Consider the following 16,434-nt stretch of genomic DNA (forward strand, 5'->3'; position numbering starts at 1 on the left):
ACCTGGGCTATATTTTCTTAGTAGGATAAAGATAGAGGGATATAAATATGGAATCATAGAAGGATAGAAATATACTGTTAATAATCACAGTTTTAAAATTTCACTTCTGGGGACTTCCCTGGTGGCACAGTGGTTAAGAATCCGCCTGCCAATGCAGGGGACACAGGTTCGAGTCCTGGTCTGGGAAGATCCCACATGCTGCGGAGCAACTAAGCCTGTGCGCCACAACTACTGAGCCTGCGCTCTAGAGCCCATGCTCCGCAATAAGAGAAGCCACCGCAATGAGAAGCCCGCACACTGCAACGAAGAGTAGCCCCCGCTCACCGCAACTAGAGAAAGCCCGCGCGCAGCAATGAAGACCCAATGCAGTCAAAAGTAAATAAATTTTTAAAAAAGAATATATATATGTATTATGTATAACTGAATCACTTTGCTGTACAGCAGAAATTAACACATTGTAAATCAACTGTACTTCAATAACTAAAAAACAAAACTAAACTAAACACCAGCTCACATGCTGACTTTACTATTATGTAGAAAGACCTATCTTACTTTTGACTCTCACTTTAGGAATATTGCTTAACTCATCTGATTGAACACCCGCCCCACCTCACAGCCATTCAGCTCTTAGTGATTAAAAGAGTGCTCCACTTTTGTCTCCAGGATTTTCTTCCAAGCTGCCAACACCTATTTAGTAAGTTTTGATACTGGTCTTGGTGTTCACTCATGTACAGGCAATGAGAACCAAGTTACAGCTTACCTGACCAAGAGCAATTATTAAGAAACTATCGTTTCAAATATGAAAAGAAATGTATCTTAGAATTTATGAAATACAGTAAATAAGTTTCCACTACATAGCTTTACTATTTAAATAGTAATTCCACATATGTATATCTTTCTCCTCAAAAACAAAACTGTGTAGTATTACCCACATTTTAATAATAGTCAAGTGTATAAGCAGTATGTAGTAAAGCCCGGAAGAGAATTCTAGTTTGCTGATTTAAAACCTATTCTTTCTACTACAAGACAACAGAAGTACAGAGCTAATCATACTGACATGGGGTTGGCAAACTATGGGGTTGGCCTGTGTGCAAATCCAGCCACCCACACCCCCTGTTTTTGTGTGGCTCATGAGCTGCAAATGGTCTTTATATTTTTAAAGGTTGTGGAGGGGAAAAACAAAGAGAGGAGTATTTAAAGACATGAGAAAATTACATAAAATTCAAATTTCAGTGACACCAAAAAAATGTAGCTGGAATACAATTACATTCATTTACATATTGTCTATGGCTGCTTTCACCTTACAAGGGCAGAACTGAGTAGTTGCCACAAAAACTATGGCCTGCAAAGCATAAAATACTTACAGAAAAAGTTTGCCAAGCCCTGGTATAAATGATAGGTGCTACAAAAGGACAGAAAATGGAAAGATCAGTTCAGGCTGGATAATCAGGAAAAGCTTCAGGATCTCATTTTATATGAATGTTGTGTGCCACATGTCTATTAAATCAAACCTTATGAGAACATTTTTTAAACTGTGCTACTGTAGAATACACAAAGAAATAAAAACAAAGGCTCCTGTACTCTGAGACCTCCAATTTTATTGAGGAAACTAAAAAAAACCAAAAACACAAAAACAAAATAAAAACATGAAATATAAATTATGATAATATTTATGGTAATCACCCATTTAAATTACCATAAAATTACCATAATAAATTTGACATAGCAATTAAAAAACACAATACCAAGTAGTAACGCACAACAATTGGCAAATAAGAAGAAATGACAGAAAGTGCTACAGATGCTCAGAGGAGGGACAGAGCAAATGAATGAGCTAGAATAGTCTGAAAGAGCTTCAAGGATTTGAGGATGGGAATGACTTGAAAAAGTGATATGGGAGGCCTCGAAAGTAAAATAAACCTGGCAGTTGGTAAGTACAAGAAACATTTAGAAAATTGACATTGCCTGGGACATGACTATGGAGAACTTTTAATGCTACTTTTAACAGTAGACTTCTTGCTCTCATCCCTACACTTGCTGGAGTCACCAGTGTGTAGATACAGCCTCATTGGAAAATAGGCTTCTCTCTTAGAGAGTAAGAGAGAAATTGAGTAAGGGCAGAAAAACCCAATCCTATAAAATGCAGCTGGGCTGAAAATAATTACTAATTGACATTTGCTTTCTTATAGTAATGGACTTGCTTTCAGGTTTGGGGAACGAGAGAGGAAGATATGGATTGTCAAATTTTAATAAAGTAAAACTAAGCAACAGGCATGAATCTTCACATACAAGAGACTAAATCCAAGTGTGAGTTTCAACCATATGAATATTTTAAATCTCAAATTGGACAATGTATTTGTAAATACTCACAACACATTCTACCTAAGTGTTGATGCTGAAATAAAGTATGAATTGTATTATTTTATGAAGTGAAAAACAGCTTTCAGAAGAAAGGGAGTATAGCTTTAGTTACGCCATCTTAATGGAACTGGTAAGGAAGTAAGATTTTCCTTATAGAATGAGGCTAAATAGGTCTAGGATTTTGGTTGCTCGTTCAGTTAGCACTTAAGTAGTCAGCATGTTAGACACCAGGGAAACTAAGACACTATTCCTACCCTTAAGAAGCTCACAGTCTTGAGAAGTAGACAGTCAACCAATAATTATAGTTAGAGGGATAAGTGTTATATCTACAGAAGGTTATGGGGGCATAGAGGATGTACTCATTGACTACTATGTGATGATGCCTACTAGGCGATAATAACCAAAACCAACAAAATTATATGACTGCTATATATCAACTGTTAAGGAAATAAGGGAGGGGAAGGATGAAAGGAGGGAAGAAAAATTTTCCCTGCCTACTTAGAGAACGAAGAATAGGAAATATAAGTTGTATGTTTTTAAGTGAATGTCTCAAATCCAAAGACATAATATACTTCAACATCTACTAAGCTGCTTAAGTCTGATAGGAGAGTTATTAATGAGTCATGAGCTGCACAGTAGCAGTCCTAGTCACTGATGTCACAAATTCTCCAGTTTAGGAGTCTTGTAGTGGAGACAAAATACTGAAGTTTAATTGCAGCCAGCTATTTAAATCAAGGCACCACTGATTAAAATAAAAAAAGGCCTCATTAGCAACACTGAAGAGGATGGAAAGAATGGAAAGAAGGCAACCAAATGGCTATCTGAGGTCATGATAGTTTGGTATGTTCATTACTGTTGATAAGGGCATCTTATTAAAGCAGCAGACTTAGATTCGAAAACTACATACTGGATCATGCTATTAGAGATCATCTAACCCAAATCTTACTTTATGGAAGGGAATAATTAGCTGTCTATTATGTATCAAGTAGGATTTTGAATTCTGCAAGAAAAATATTCTCTTTAAAAATGAGAAATACAGGCTCAGAAACATAAGATACATTGCCCAGAGCCACTTCCCATAGCAATGGAGCTTGGATTCAAACTCAAGCATGTCTGGTGCCAAAGAGTTCTTTCTACTACACCTCAGAGTTCTTTCTGAGGCCCAGGAAGAGGAAAACTTGACCAAGCCACATGGCTTACTAGTGGCAGATAGGATTCCCACTTACACCTGGAAAAAGTCCATGGCAAAGGACACACACAGAGGCATGGTGGAAAAGGACTGATGGTAAACAACTTCAGCCTTCTGCTATGGTTTGGAATGACCAGAATTTTCAACTTAATCTCTTATTCAATCTTCAAAATATAGAGTTGACCCTTGAACAACATGGGAGGAGGAGTAGAGTGTGTGTGAGACCCTCTGAACAACTGAAAATCTGTGTATAACTTACAGTTGGCCCTCCATATCCGTGGGCCCTCTGTATTCAAGATTTCAAACACATGAATTCAACCAATCGTCAATTGTAGTAGTGTAGTACACTTGACCCTTCAACAACACAGTATGAACTGCATGGGTCCATTTATACAAGGATTTTTTTCAATAGTAAATACCACACAATTGTAATGGTAAATACAGCACAATTGGAGGTTGGTTGAATCCAAAGACACTGAACCATGGTATATGGAGGGTCAACTGTAAGTTATACCTGGATTTTCCACTGTGGGGAGAGTGGGCACCCCTAACTCCCTGTTGTTCAAGTGTCAACTATATTGGTAGTATGTGCTTGGGACTGGTTGTCAATACTGTATTTGAAGTACTAAGTGTGGTATATAAGTGGACCATCCTCTTAATAGTGCTATTACTTAAAACTTTCTTCTCTACAAGAAACTATTTCACATCATGAAGGAAAAAGTTTTTCCTAACTAACCAGAGGTGTTTCCTCAAATCTGACATCAAGTAACATGACAAGAAAGGCTCATTAGGTTAAAAAAAATTCCAATTACCCAATTTTGGAGAAAAAGATTTGCTGGCAGTAAGTCTAGCAAAATGGAAAAACGGACATTCACTCAGAAGTGCTCAGGTCAAGCGGCTCAAACCTGGCATAAAGAGGAAGTGGTGGGGGGAAGGAAAGAAAGAAATCACTTCCTATACCTGTGCAGCAATGAAAACAGTAGGGAATTTGAAGTCAGATTAGTCTCCCCCACTTGTTAATGTCAGGACTCCAAACAGATGCTGTTTACTGTCTACTCCAGACACTCCTTTCCCACTTCCCACCACTCTGTATTCCCTAACAGAATTCCAAATTGTTTCGGTAGCTAGTAGAGATCTTTTGTTATCTTTCCTCCAGCCCAAAGGAATAAATCAGAATTGGTCTAAACCAGTCATAGTAATCCCATTCCCTACTGCCAGGGACTGGTTTTAGGATGTACATGTGAACCAGTTCTGGACCAAGAGATTTAAGGGAAAAACCTGCTGCGGAGTTTCCCATTCTAGGAAAAAAAAACAGGGACAAGCTAAGTTAGGAAAAGGTCTTTGCCCTTGTTCCTTCCTTTTTATCTGCAAGTGGAGTTGCAGCAGCCATCCTGCAACCATAAGGTGACAAGCAAGAGGAGGAAAAGCCAACATTTCTAAGGATGGAAAAAGAAAGGATACAAAAAGCCTGGGTCATGATTGATACAGATGAATAACTGAATCAACTCTGAACTTATTTATAAAAAATATTACTTATTTCAATAAATAATATTTCCGTTTAAATCACAAGCTATTAACAGAAAATTAGATTATTTCACATTAATGTAATATTGTTAATCTGAATTTGAGGAATTTTGTAGGTTTAGTTGTATTTAAATAGTAAACCTACTGAGTTTTATAATTATATAAGAGTAACATGGAATTTACTCTTATACACAGGAATTTATCCCTAGTTTTATTTTGTACATTTTTAATGTTAAACATTATGTTTACATTACATAATATAATGTAGAACAATAAATATAACACGTTAGTACTTGGGATCTGAAATAGTTTTCCTTCAAAAGGGATTTATACAAATTGAAAAACATATTTCAGGGAAGACGCAACATCATAAAAATGTTTATTCTAAGTTAATTTACATATTTAATATAATGCCAAAAAAAACCACTATTAGGCACTAGTCTAGTTGATTAGAAAGTTTATCTGTAAGAATAAACAAGAGGAGCCAGGAAAACCCTGAAAAAGAATGAACGGGAAGCTACCTCTACCATTTACTAAAACATAATAATGCTTCTCCAATTTAAAGCATAGTGATGGCACATAAATAAATAGGCCGAGGGAAAAGGAAAGAAAATTCATAAACAGACCCAAATCTATGTAGAAATTTGGTGTATGATAAAAATGTCATTTTAACTAGTGGGGAAAAGGACTAATTTTTATAGATGAGAAATTCACATAATGGGAAAAGGACTTTTTAATAAATTGTGTTACAACAACTGGATAGCATATGGATAAAGATAAAATTAGATCTGTTCCTCACTTTGCACATCAAGATAAACAAGATGGATGCAAGAAAAGAAAGCATACAGGTCCTAGGGAAAAAAATATATGAATCGTTTTACAAGCTGGGAGAAGGAAATGTCTTTCTGCAATCCAAAATCCAGAAGCAATGGATTTTGCTAGATAGATCTGAGTACATTAAAATTTAAAAACAACTTTTTTACATGGCAAAAAATATCATAAGCAAAGTAAAAAGGCAACTTGGAAAAATATTTTTAACACTTATAAGGAAAAAAATATCCCTGATACATAAAAAGCTTCAAAGAGCCACTCCAGAAAACAATTTGGCAGTTTCTTAAAAAGTTAAACATAACTTACCATATGGCCCAGCAATTCCTTTCTTAGGTAATTATCCAAGGAAATGCAAACATTATTTCCACATAGAGCTCTGCATGTGAATATTCACAGCAGCATTATTCATAACAGAAAAACACTGGAAACAACCCAAGTGTCCAGCAACTGATAAATGATTAAACTGTGGTATACCTATACAATGGAATTCAGCCAAAAAAAAAAAAAAAATGAAGTACTTATATATGCTAAAACATAGATGAAACTTGAAAACATTATGCTAAGTGAAAGAAGCCAGTCACAAAAGGCCACATACTATATGGTTTTATTTACATATCTCCAGAATAGGCAAATCCACAGAGACAGAAAATAGATTAATGGCTGCCAGGGGCTGGGGGAAGGGGGAGTAACTGCTAACAGGTAAGTAGTTTCCTTACGGGATGATGAAAATGTTCTGGAATTAGTGCTGATGATTGTACAACCTTGAACATACTAGAAATCACTGAACTGTATACTCTGAAAGGGTGAATGAATTCTATGGTATGTGAATTATAACTTAATTTTGTGTGTGTGTGTGTGTGTGTGTGTGTGTGTGTTACGCGGGTCTCTCACCGCTGTGGCCTCTCCCGTTGCAGAGCACAGGTTCCGGACACGCAGGCTCAGCGGCCATGGCTCACGGGCCCAGCCACTCCACAGCATGTGGGATCTTCTCAGACCGGGGCACGAACCTGTGTCCCATGCATCGGCAGACGGACTCTCAACCACTGCACCACCAGGGAAGCCCTATAACTTAATTTTTTTGAAATTGATAATCAACGTAAACAGATACACGAAGATTTCATTCTTTTAGTAACTTAATATGTGACCTTGAGCAAATCACTCCACTTTGCCCTTTATTTCTCCATCTGTGTGAACAGCCCCTTAAAGCCTTCCTAAGAGGCCTGATATCCGTAATAAACTTAAGAAGTTGAATGAAAAACTATCTGATCAGATATGAATAAATACACAGCTTGAGGGGAAAGAGTTGACATTATAAGATACTGAAAGGAGTGCTTCTACTTCATAAAGAATGAGCCTTTCTCATTGTTCTCAACATATAATAATTTACTAGTTATCATTCCTTAAGAGCTTATGTGTCAGGAGGCATAACTGCTTTTCACATATTATCTCATTCTCACAGCCCTCTAAGGTAAGCAGAAGTATCCCAGTTTGAGAGATAAGAAGCAGACTATGAGAGGTTAAATGACTTAACTAAAATAAATACTCAAGCTAACCTTCAAACTCAGATCATTATCACTTCAAACCAGTCTCTTTGCACCAAGGAATACAAGAACAACGGACTACAAATCTAAAGTCTGGGTTTCTGAAGTCTTGTTTCTGCCACTTCATGATTCTGTGATCCTAGGTAAGTCAATGAACATTTGAGTTTTCTCATTAAAAGAAAATATTAACCCTTGCCCTAACTTACCTCATGGAATAATACAAAAAAGCACTAATATATGTCAGTTAAAGCACTATAAAAATGTAAGAGATAATTATAGAAACAGAGTACTATTCATGAACCAAAAACATGTTGAAAAATGGTCAAATGATTTTAATAACTTATAGCCTCTCAAATGGTAATGGAATGTACTAAAGTAGTGATTTTAAAAACACCCTCAACAAAAATATACAAGTGGGACCTAATGAAACTTCAAAGCTTTTGCACAGCAAAGGAAACCATAAACAAGACAAAAAGACAACCCACAGAATGGGCGGAAATATTTGCAAACGAGTCAATGGACAAAGGATTAATCTCCAAAATATATAAACAGCTCATGCAGCTCAATATTAAAGAAACAAACAACCCAATCCAAAAATGGGCAGAAGACCTAAATAGACATTTCTCCAAAGAAGACATACAGATGGCCAAGAAGCACATGAAAAGCTGCTCAACATAACTAATTATTAGAGAAATGCAAATCAAAACTACAACGAGGTATCACCTCACACCAGTTAGAATGGGCATCATCAGAAAATCTACAAACAACAAATGCTGGAGAGGGTGTGGAGAAAAGGGAACCCTCTTGCACTGTTGGTGGCAATGTAAATTGATACAGCCACTATGGAGAACAGTATGGAGGTTCCTTAAAAAGCTAAAAAAAGAATTACCATATGATCCAGCAATCCCACTACTGGGCATATACCCAGAGAAAACCATAATTCAAAAAGACACATGCACCCCAATGTTCACTGCAGCACTATTTACCATAGGCAGGTCATGGAAGCAACCTAAATGCCCATCAACAGACGAATGGATAAAGAAGATGTGGTACATATATACAATGGAATATTACTCAGCCATAAAAAGGAACGAAATTGGGCCATTTGCTGAGACGTGGATGGATCTAGAGACTGTCATACAGAGTGAAGTAAGTCAGAAAGAGAAAAACAAATATCGTATATTAATGCATTTATGTGGAACCTAGAAAAATGGTACAGATGAACTGGTTTGCAGGGCAGAAGTTGAGACACAGATGTAGAGAACAAACGTATGGAAATCAAGGAGGGAAAGCCAGAGGCGGGTGGGGATAGTGGTATGATGAATTGGGCGATTAGGATTGACATGTATACACTGATGTTTATAAAATTGATGACTAATAAGAACCTGTTGTATAAAAAAATAAATTAAATTAAACTAAAATATATATATATATAAATAAAATAAAAACACCCTCAAGCATACCAGGTGTTATAGACTGAAATTCTGTGCCCCCCAAAATTCACTTTAAATCCTAATCTCCAATAACCTCTACAGTATTTGAAGGCGGAGCCTTTGGGAGGTGATAAGGTCATGAGGGTGTAGCCTTCATAAATATGATTAGTACCCTTATAAAAGAGACCCCACAGAGCTCTCTTCTTCCTTGCCACATGTAAGGACACAGCGAGAAGACTGCCATCTATGAACTAAGAAGTGGTCCTCACCAGACACGGAATCTGCTGGTGCCTTGATCTTGGTCAGCCTCTAGCACTCTTAAGAAAAAAAATATGGTATTTTTGTTATGGCAACCCTAACAGACTAATACCAGTTGCCAGTAGGGCTCTAAAATCAGAGCTCCAAAATCTTTAATTAAAAAGTTCAAAACCACTGTTTTGGGTATCATCTACTGGCATCTATCAAGGAACAATAAAACCAGGATTTCAGGCCTTACCTGAGAAATAACATACATAAAGCTACTATCACAATGCCTGGCACATTGTACTCACTTAAAAAAAAAAAAGAAAAAAAAAGTAATTGTTATTATTGCTTTATCCAGCAATACTCTGGAATTACTAAATCCATTTGGAAAAACAAAACTATGGAAACTCAGGAAAAACCAAAAACTCAAAACCACCCTGAATATGCAAACATATCTAAATAAGGTTTACTGAAACTGAAGGCAAGAGAATATGAAAAATAGGTGAAAGAGTAAGTCATATAAGGAACAGGTCCAACCTGAGAGCAAGAGATGGACTGGGGAGTGGAAAAGATGGAAAGAGTAAAAAAAAAGCAAGTGAGAAGAAGTTAGAAATAAAGAAGAATGATTTGAAATTGGTAGACGTGAGACTTCATAAACCAGGTCTGACTGAGGAAAAAGGAAGACTGAATCCTAGAGTATTTGCAAAGGAATAAGACACACAACTCACATTAAGTATTGCCAATGATAACAACTATGAATCCAAAAAACACAATAGGTCTCAGAGACTCTCTTCCAGCTTTATGATTCTAGAAGAGGAGACAGTCTACATTATCATTAACATTAGGCTTACATGAGGCATGCCTATGTTCCAATAAGGAAATAGGAAATAAAAATACAGGAAAATAAGCTACTTGAGGACCACATAAAATTCACCAATATATGCTCCTCTCTTCACAGTACTATAAAGAAGCGTTTTTCTAAAGAACTTTATCTTCCAGGATAAGCAGTTAACCTAAATTAGGAGGACGAAAGCATCTATTTAAAGAGGTTAAGTTACTAATAATCTAATCAGTTGATTTTACTTTTTCTTAGTATTTTTCTTCAGTTCTTCATCTTCAGAGAACTTTTGATAAAGTGAGAAGCTAAGCTCTAACTTATCTGAAGGATATATGGTTATTAAAAAGCTAGTATTTTTATATATATTTTAGAGAAGAGTGCTGGAATACTGAAAGATCAAAGTTTAGTTTAAGAAAGGTAGCAACTAAGATACATATGAACAATAAACGTTACATTAATTTTATAGTCCAGGTTAATTTTCCCAAATAATCGCCTATGGATCAGCTTCCAGATCCTCCTTAATCATGTTACAGTCCTACCTTTGTCTTCCAAAGCCAAAACGATCTTCATTTTACCTTACAGGTAGGCTTCTACCACCTCATTGTATTGTGCATCCATCGACCTATCTTCACTTGTCAAGGTTTTCTCAGTTTTCTACTGTGTCTCATAGTCAGGTTTCCACTTCAATTCTTAGTTTCCTTCCCCAGTTTTTCCAACCATTCTCACCACTCCTCTACTCCACTGTTTTAATTTACAGGATTCTCCTTTCTCTTCATTGCTAGGACATACTTTGACAGTATTGTATCTCCCATCTAAATCTCCTTTTCGATCAGTTTTTGTACATATTAATCTTCAGAACCTAAGGGTTTTCTTCTCTAGTCCTTATTCCAAGAATGTCTACCAACCCATCTCTAGAATCCCAAACACACACTCCTGACTACCACATACCTAAGTACTTTTCCTACCCCTTTTCTCTTTTCAGTCACTAGTCTCCAGAATCCTATCTGATACTACAAATACCCCTCAAAACCAACTGCCTGTTCAATTACCTCTGCCTTCTACTTCTCCCAGGTTCAGCTCATTACACTCTCTCTCCTACACCTTAGTATCCCCCAACCTGGCCCAAGCCATTCAGCAACCTAAATTCCCAAAGCCAACACAGCTCCTCCCATTCCAGTAAACGATGGTTTCCCTCAAAACATTTTAAGTGGCTCCTCTCAGTGTTTCATTAATTGAATCTTATCAGATCAGTACATAGCTTCTGCCAGACCTATTTGCCCAGCAAAAATCAATTTCCCAAATCTTCCTCTTTAAGCTTCCCAGGCCTTACCTCTGCAGCACGCCATTCACTAGACCCTATTCCTAGTCATTTCTCAATCTCTGGAGCCCATGGTTACTCTCTAAGCCCCTCAGCCCTCTCCCTCCTCACTCCTCCCCTTATTCCCTACCCTCACTTCTCAGCACATTCCTATCACCCCTAACTGTCTTCTTCGCTGTGTTCTCCATCTTTCCTTAGGCCTGTTCTCCACACTTTCTCAGTACCCCTTAAGAGACTTAATCTCTAAGTCACTCCCTCACTCCCAGAATCTGCCTCTTACACCCCTAGGAACTCTCTCTAGAACCTTCTGCGCCCTGGTTGTCTTTTCCGCTCCAACCCTGCCTCAGGTGTTCTCTGTTTCCCCCAGCTGTTTTCTATTATCTAGTTCTCTGAGAAACTAGATAAAGATTTTCTCCTCCTAAATCTTTTCCAAGTTCTTCTCCTAATTCCCCTCAACTTTTCTTTCCATCGTTTCCCATTTCCCTCAACCATCCCTGGCAGATTTCCCCTCCACCTTTGTCACCGCTCTTCTCCCTTTTCTCAAACCTCCTCCACCCCTTCTCTGGAGGTGCCTCCTACATGTCTTAAACTATCCTCTCAGCTTCCTCAATCTTTGCCTCATTCCCTTCTCCCTCCAATACTATTTATCCTCCAATTTCCATTGACTTGGCGCCTCCCCTAGTCCCCAGATCTGCCTTCTATTTCATCTAAACGTCTCCAGGCCGCCGCCAACATTCTCTCCTATCCTTAGGCTCCATTGACGTGCCGTTCTAAACGCCCAGAGACACCATTCTCCAATGGCCGGGGCCTGGCCTCTAGGGAGAAGGGGTACGGGTTACGTACCCCATTCGCATCTTGGCTCCGCTCTGACTGCTCCCGCTGCCGGGTAGAGGAGGGCGAGGGGGCAGGCGGCCGAGGTGCATGCTCTTCTCGAGGGCCGACATGAAGGGGAGGCCGCAGGCAGTCGAACAGTAGCCGAAGCTTCGTCCCACGCTAAGTGCGGCCCAACCGGTCACACAGCTCGCTCCCCTAGCGACGCCCCGTCGCCTTTGGATAGCACCCAGCTACCAGCAGCACCGCCCACCGGCTCCGTAAACTCCACCCCCTCGCCCCAGCGCTTCCACCGGAAGTGCGCACCAGCCTCCACAAAGGGAGCTGGGTAACAGAGTCTCTGATCCCCCAGATTCCAAGCGGAGAACTAGACGACCCTCGCCGGAAAGAGAAGCGTTACTGAAGGCAATGCACCCTGGGCAATGGAGTCCTCAAAGGGCTTATCGTTTTGCGCTTGCGCAGCTGGAGGCGACAGCGTCCAAACCCGCAGAGGTAGTGTAGCAAAGCAACCTGGGTGTTGTAGTCTATTGGCGGGAAGGAGTCTTGGCGCCTTCCTTTCTCATGGCTTCCTAGAGGCTGTTAAAGGAAGAGCCGCTTTCTTCCTGCCTCCCAAGCTGCCCAGCGGCGCCGGTTGCCGGGGAACGCCAGCGCCGTGGGAGGGGATGGCGGGAGGGTACGGCTTAGGTGCTGGGGCCGGAGTTGAGTTGGTGAAGAAGAGCTGGGGGTCGTCATGAAACGACGGAAAGCCCCGGGGCCTGGGGGCGACGGTAGCCGCAAGAAGAGAGGTAATATGAGCGACCAAAGGTTGCGGAAAGCGTAGTTGGGCGGAGTTGGGGGAGCAGGCCGCGAAGCATTCTAGGGAGACCTCCCACAGCAGCCTGTTAAAAGAAAAAAAAAAAAAAAGGGATTGCGGAGGGAGAATAACCAGGGAATCAGAAGATTAAAAGGGCAATTGGCCCTCCCGCGAATGGAAAGGATATAGGGGCTGTAGTAGGGGGCAAAGCGGGTGAATAAATGGGACGAAGTGAAAGCTAAAAGGGAACCCTTACAGAGGAAGGGAACAAAAAAATTGTAGGAATGTTTTGTTTTGTTTTTAGTTTTTAAAAGTTGAGGTATAATTGACATATAACATTATGTTAGTTTCAGGTGTACAACATAATGTTTGTATATATTTCGAAATGATTACCACGTAAAATTAGCATCCATCACCATACATAGTTACAAACATTTTTTTATTCTTGTGAAAAGAACTTTTAAGATCTACTCTACAGCAACTTTCAAATATACAGTACACTATCATTAACTATAGTTACTGTGCTGTACTTTAAATCCCTATGACTTAGGGGTGTTTTTGATAAAAGTTAAATGTGTGGGGACGGGAGGGGAGAGGTATAGCTTTGCAGGCTCACATAGAACTGGAAGAAAAATAAGTTGGAGAGTATGTCAATAATCCTAATAGGCAAGGATCACGTTTTACACATTACTGAATCCCCAAGAACTAACACGAAGCAGGATTTAGTAAATGTTAATTGAATGACTGAAGCGTGAGAGTCATAAATCATGAAGGGCTACAGGTGGGAGCAGGGAAAAGATAGTGGTGGAGGAGAGAGGAAGAAAGACTGGGGAGTGACAGTGTGGTAGGGTTGAAGTGGGGGGGGTTTACTGTGAAGGATTTGAGGTGATGGAAGAGTGTGTAGCAAGAGGACCTCATCAGGTTAGTCTGCTCAAAAAGAAGCAAGCTTATGAAGAGACCAGGGAAATGTGAGCTCTGCAGCAAGAACAGTCACCCTGGGAACCCAGGGCAGATCATGAAATGAAATGGAATCTCTACAGGGCTGCCTCAAAACAAAACAAAAAAACTGGGTGACTGCATTTTATAGTATAGGCAAAGAGGTATTAGGAGTAGTGATAGTGCATTAAGCCATTGGATTGAGGACTAAAGTTGCAGTCTGGGAATAAACCTTATCCAAACTGTTTAAAGATAACTAAGGCAGTTTTGAGGCAATGCCTTTCCTTCCAGGAATGAAGGGAGGATATGAAACAGAAGTGTGGAAGTGTTCAGTGCTGGTGCTGCCTATGTCAAACCAGTCAAGCATATTTGGTTGATAGGAGGAAAATCAAAATAGAAATAACGTAAGAATGTCCTCATTATACCACATGCATATACAGTAATACTCATGTACACACCTGTGTATAATTTTTATATTGAAACTAGTTATCCATAAAGATTATGGTGGGTCTTGTCTTCACTAAAGAAAGCAGAGAGACTGTTCACTTTAGAAATGCAAAGAATTAGTTATATAAATTCCTGATCTGATAGACTCCAGTATATTTTTTTCTTGTGAGGCATGACCACTCCCCAGGGAAAAGTGAGAGGAATAGAAAGGTGTGTGTAATATTGGAATGGCTTCTTAAATCTCCTCTAAGTCATGGTTAGAAGATACCGTGAATAGAAGACAATCAGGGTCATTAAAGGAAAGCTTTATAGAAAGCCATGATGAATTGCCTCATTTACATTTTATTATCTGTCTAAAAGCCAAAAATATTATGAACCCAGCACTGTGCTAAAAGATAATGGCATAATCTGAAGATGATAGTTTCTGTCCTCATTGTGTGATATCGGCAGGAAGAAAAGACACAGTTTAAGGTGGTCTTTCTTGAAGTGCTGAGTTGTAAAGTGTAGACTTCATTTGAGAACTGATAGACAGTTGTTGCTGTTTTATGTTTAGTGATGGTTTTAAAGTAAGAGAATTAGGTAAAGATAACATATCTTAAAAACTGTGGACATTGAAATAATCAGAACAACAGTACTTGGAAGAAAAATTTCAACTACTTCATAGATTCTTTTAAACCTGTGTACTGTTATCATTGTATTTGTATTTTTCATTTAATATCTTTCAGTTAAAGAGGAGTTTGTATTAGCATGTCTTAAGTTGGTATGTTCTTTACTTAAAATAACCTGAATCAAATCCTGAATACTAACTAGTTGTCAGGGTGGCTTAAGTGACCAGATAGGTTATTCTATGGTCTGGTTTGCTAGTTACTTCTCATGTATTAGAATAAATAGAGAGCTTCCCTGGTGGCGCAGTGGTTGAGAGTCTGCCTGCCGATGCAGGGGACGCGGGTTCGTGCCCCTGTCTGGGAAGATCCCACATGCCATGGAGCAACTAAGCCTGTGCGCCACAACTACTGAGCCTGCATGTCCGGAGCCTGTGCTCTGCAACGGGAGAGGCCACAACAGTGAGAGGCCCACATACCGCAAAAAAATAGAATAAATAGAATAAGCCTTCTCTCTGTAGAGATGAAAATGTTTGTGTGTTTTCATTCAAAAAGCAGATTATGTGTTTTCTGTATTTAGACTAAATTTTGACTTAGTATTCTTGGATTCCTCCACAGGTTTAAGTGACATTTCTCCATCTACAAGCCTACCACCCCTGGTTGAAGGCCAGCTACGCTGCTTTCTGAAACTTACTGTTAATAAAGTCATATGGAAGATTACAAAGCCTCCTGCTTGTGTACTTGTTCGAGTGAGATGGTGGGGAGAAACATCAGAAGGAACACTCTTTTGTCCCAGGGATACATTGCAGACCGAACCAAAAGCTGTGAGAACAACTACACGTTATGCTATTCGCTGTGGTCCAAAGCAGTTTACCTCTTATCTAACAGGTATGTTTTTGTCTTATCATTTCACCTGTAGGCCTAATAAGAAGCATGTGATTATGTTAACAATAGGTATTATCATGTACTTAGTATCTATGGCATTGTTAATTATTGAGGAGTCAAAGAGGTTTTATAATAGCCACCATTATTGAGAGTATACTGTGTGCTACCAGTTGATACATATTATTTCTAATCCTTAATAACCTTGCAAGATAGATATTTTCTCTGTTTTATAGACAGAGAAATAACCTTGCAAGATAGATATTTTAATAACCTTGCAAGATAGATATTTTCTCTGTTTTATAGACAATGAAACTGAGGTTCAGAGAAATAAAATGAATCCTCTATAAGGTTACATAGTTGACAAATGGCCAAACTAGGATTTGAACCCACTTCTCTCTGACACCAAAACTCATGCACTTGTCACCACACCATGCTTCTTTAAGGAATAACTGTAGTCTGTACTCTGGGACTTACATTATGCTCAAGGAAAGATGGTATAGATACAAAATTTATATGATACAAGATAATACATGCTAAATGCCAATGAGTGATTTAGTGAGTTAATAGTACAGGTTTTCAGAGAAGGGAGGATCCCTCTACTGGAACCAGGAGCTAAAATTTCTTCATTTCTGTTAAAGGAAAGCATTCTAAATGTACTGTGT

At 38.9% G+C, this 16,434-nt stretch overlaps 3 protein-coding genes across 15 annotated transcripts in view; 2 read left to right on the top strand and 1 right to left on the bottom strand.

The window, feature by feature from the left end:
• P4HA3 (prolyl 4-hydroxylase subunit alpha 3) overlaps positions 1 to 6,993 on the top strand; it is a 119,228-nt gene extending 112,235 nt beyond the window's left edge. The window contains exon 14 of one of the 2 annotated variants that reach the window (XR_012333425.1): positions 6,820 to 6,935. Coding sequence is in view for 1 of the 2 variants with exons in the window: in XM_073808472.1 (XP_073664573.1) it covers positions 6,820 to 6,978 (159 nt within the window). In the remaining variant the exon portion in view is untranslated. Of the gene's footprint in view, positions 1 to 6,819 lie in introns of both variants that reach the window. The other variant, XM_073808472.1, reaches the window with a different exon arrangement.
• PPME1 (protein phosphatase methylesterase 1) overlaps positions 1 to 12,386 on the bottom strand; it is a 103,501-nt gene extending 91,115 nt beyond the window's left edge. For 2 of the 6 annotated variants that reach the window (XM_073808481.1, XM_073808482.1), the window contains exon 1: positions 12,122 to 12,350. In XM_073808481.1, the coding sequence (XP_073664582.1) occupies positions 12,122 to 12,222 (101 nt within the window). In that variant the 5' untranslated portion in view covers positions 12,223 to 12,350. Of the gene's footprint in view, positions 1 to 12,121 lie in introns of all 6 variants that reach the window. The other 4 variants (XM_073808483.1, XM_073808484.1, XM_073808479.1 and 1 more) reach the window with 4 other exon arrangements.
• A 280-nt stretch (positions 12,387 to 12,666) lies between these two features.
• The window catches only part of C2CD3 (C2 domain containing 3 centriole elongation regulator), a 130,380-nt gene continuing 126,612 nt past the window's right edge, over positions 12,667 to 16,434 (top strand). For 4 of the 7 annotated variants that reach the window (XM_033862294.2, XM_033862295.2, XM_019946564.3 and 1 more), the window contains exons 1-2: positions 12,667 to 12,894; positions 15,506 to 15,775. In XM_033862294.2, the coding sequence (XP_033718185.1) occupies positions 12,840 to 12,894; positions 15,506 to 15,775 (325 nt within the window). In that variant the 5' untranslated portion in view covers positions 12,667 to 12,839. Of the gene's footprint in view, positions 12,895 to 15,505; positions 15,776 to 16,434 lie in introns of those variants that run through there. The other 3 variants (XM_019946558.3, XM_073808464.1, XM_073808466.1) reach the window with 2 other exon arrangements.

Source organism: Tursiops truncatus, chromosome 8 (genome assembly GCF_011762595.2).
Source record: "Tursiops truncatus isolate mTurTru1 chromosome 8, mTurTru1.mat.Y, whole genome shotgun sequence".
Classification (NCBI taxonomy): Eukaryota; Metazoa; Chordata; class Mammalia; order Artiodactyla; family Delphinidae; genus Tursiops; species Tursiops truncatus.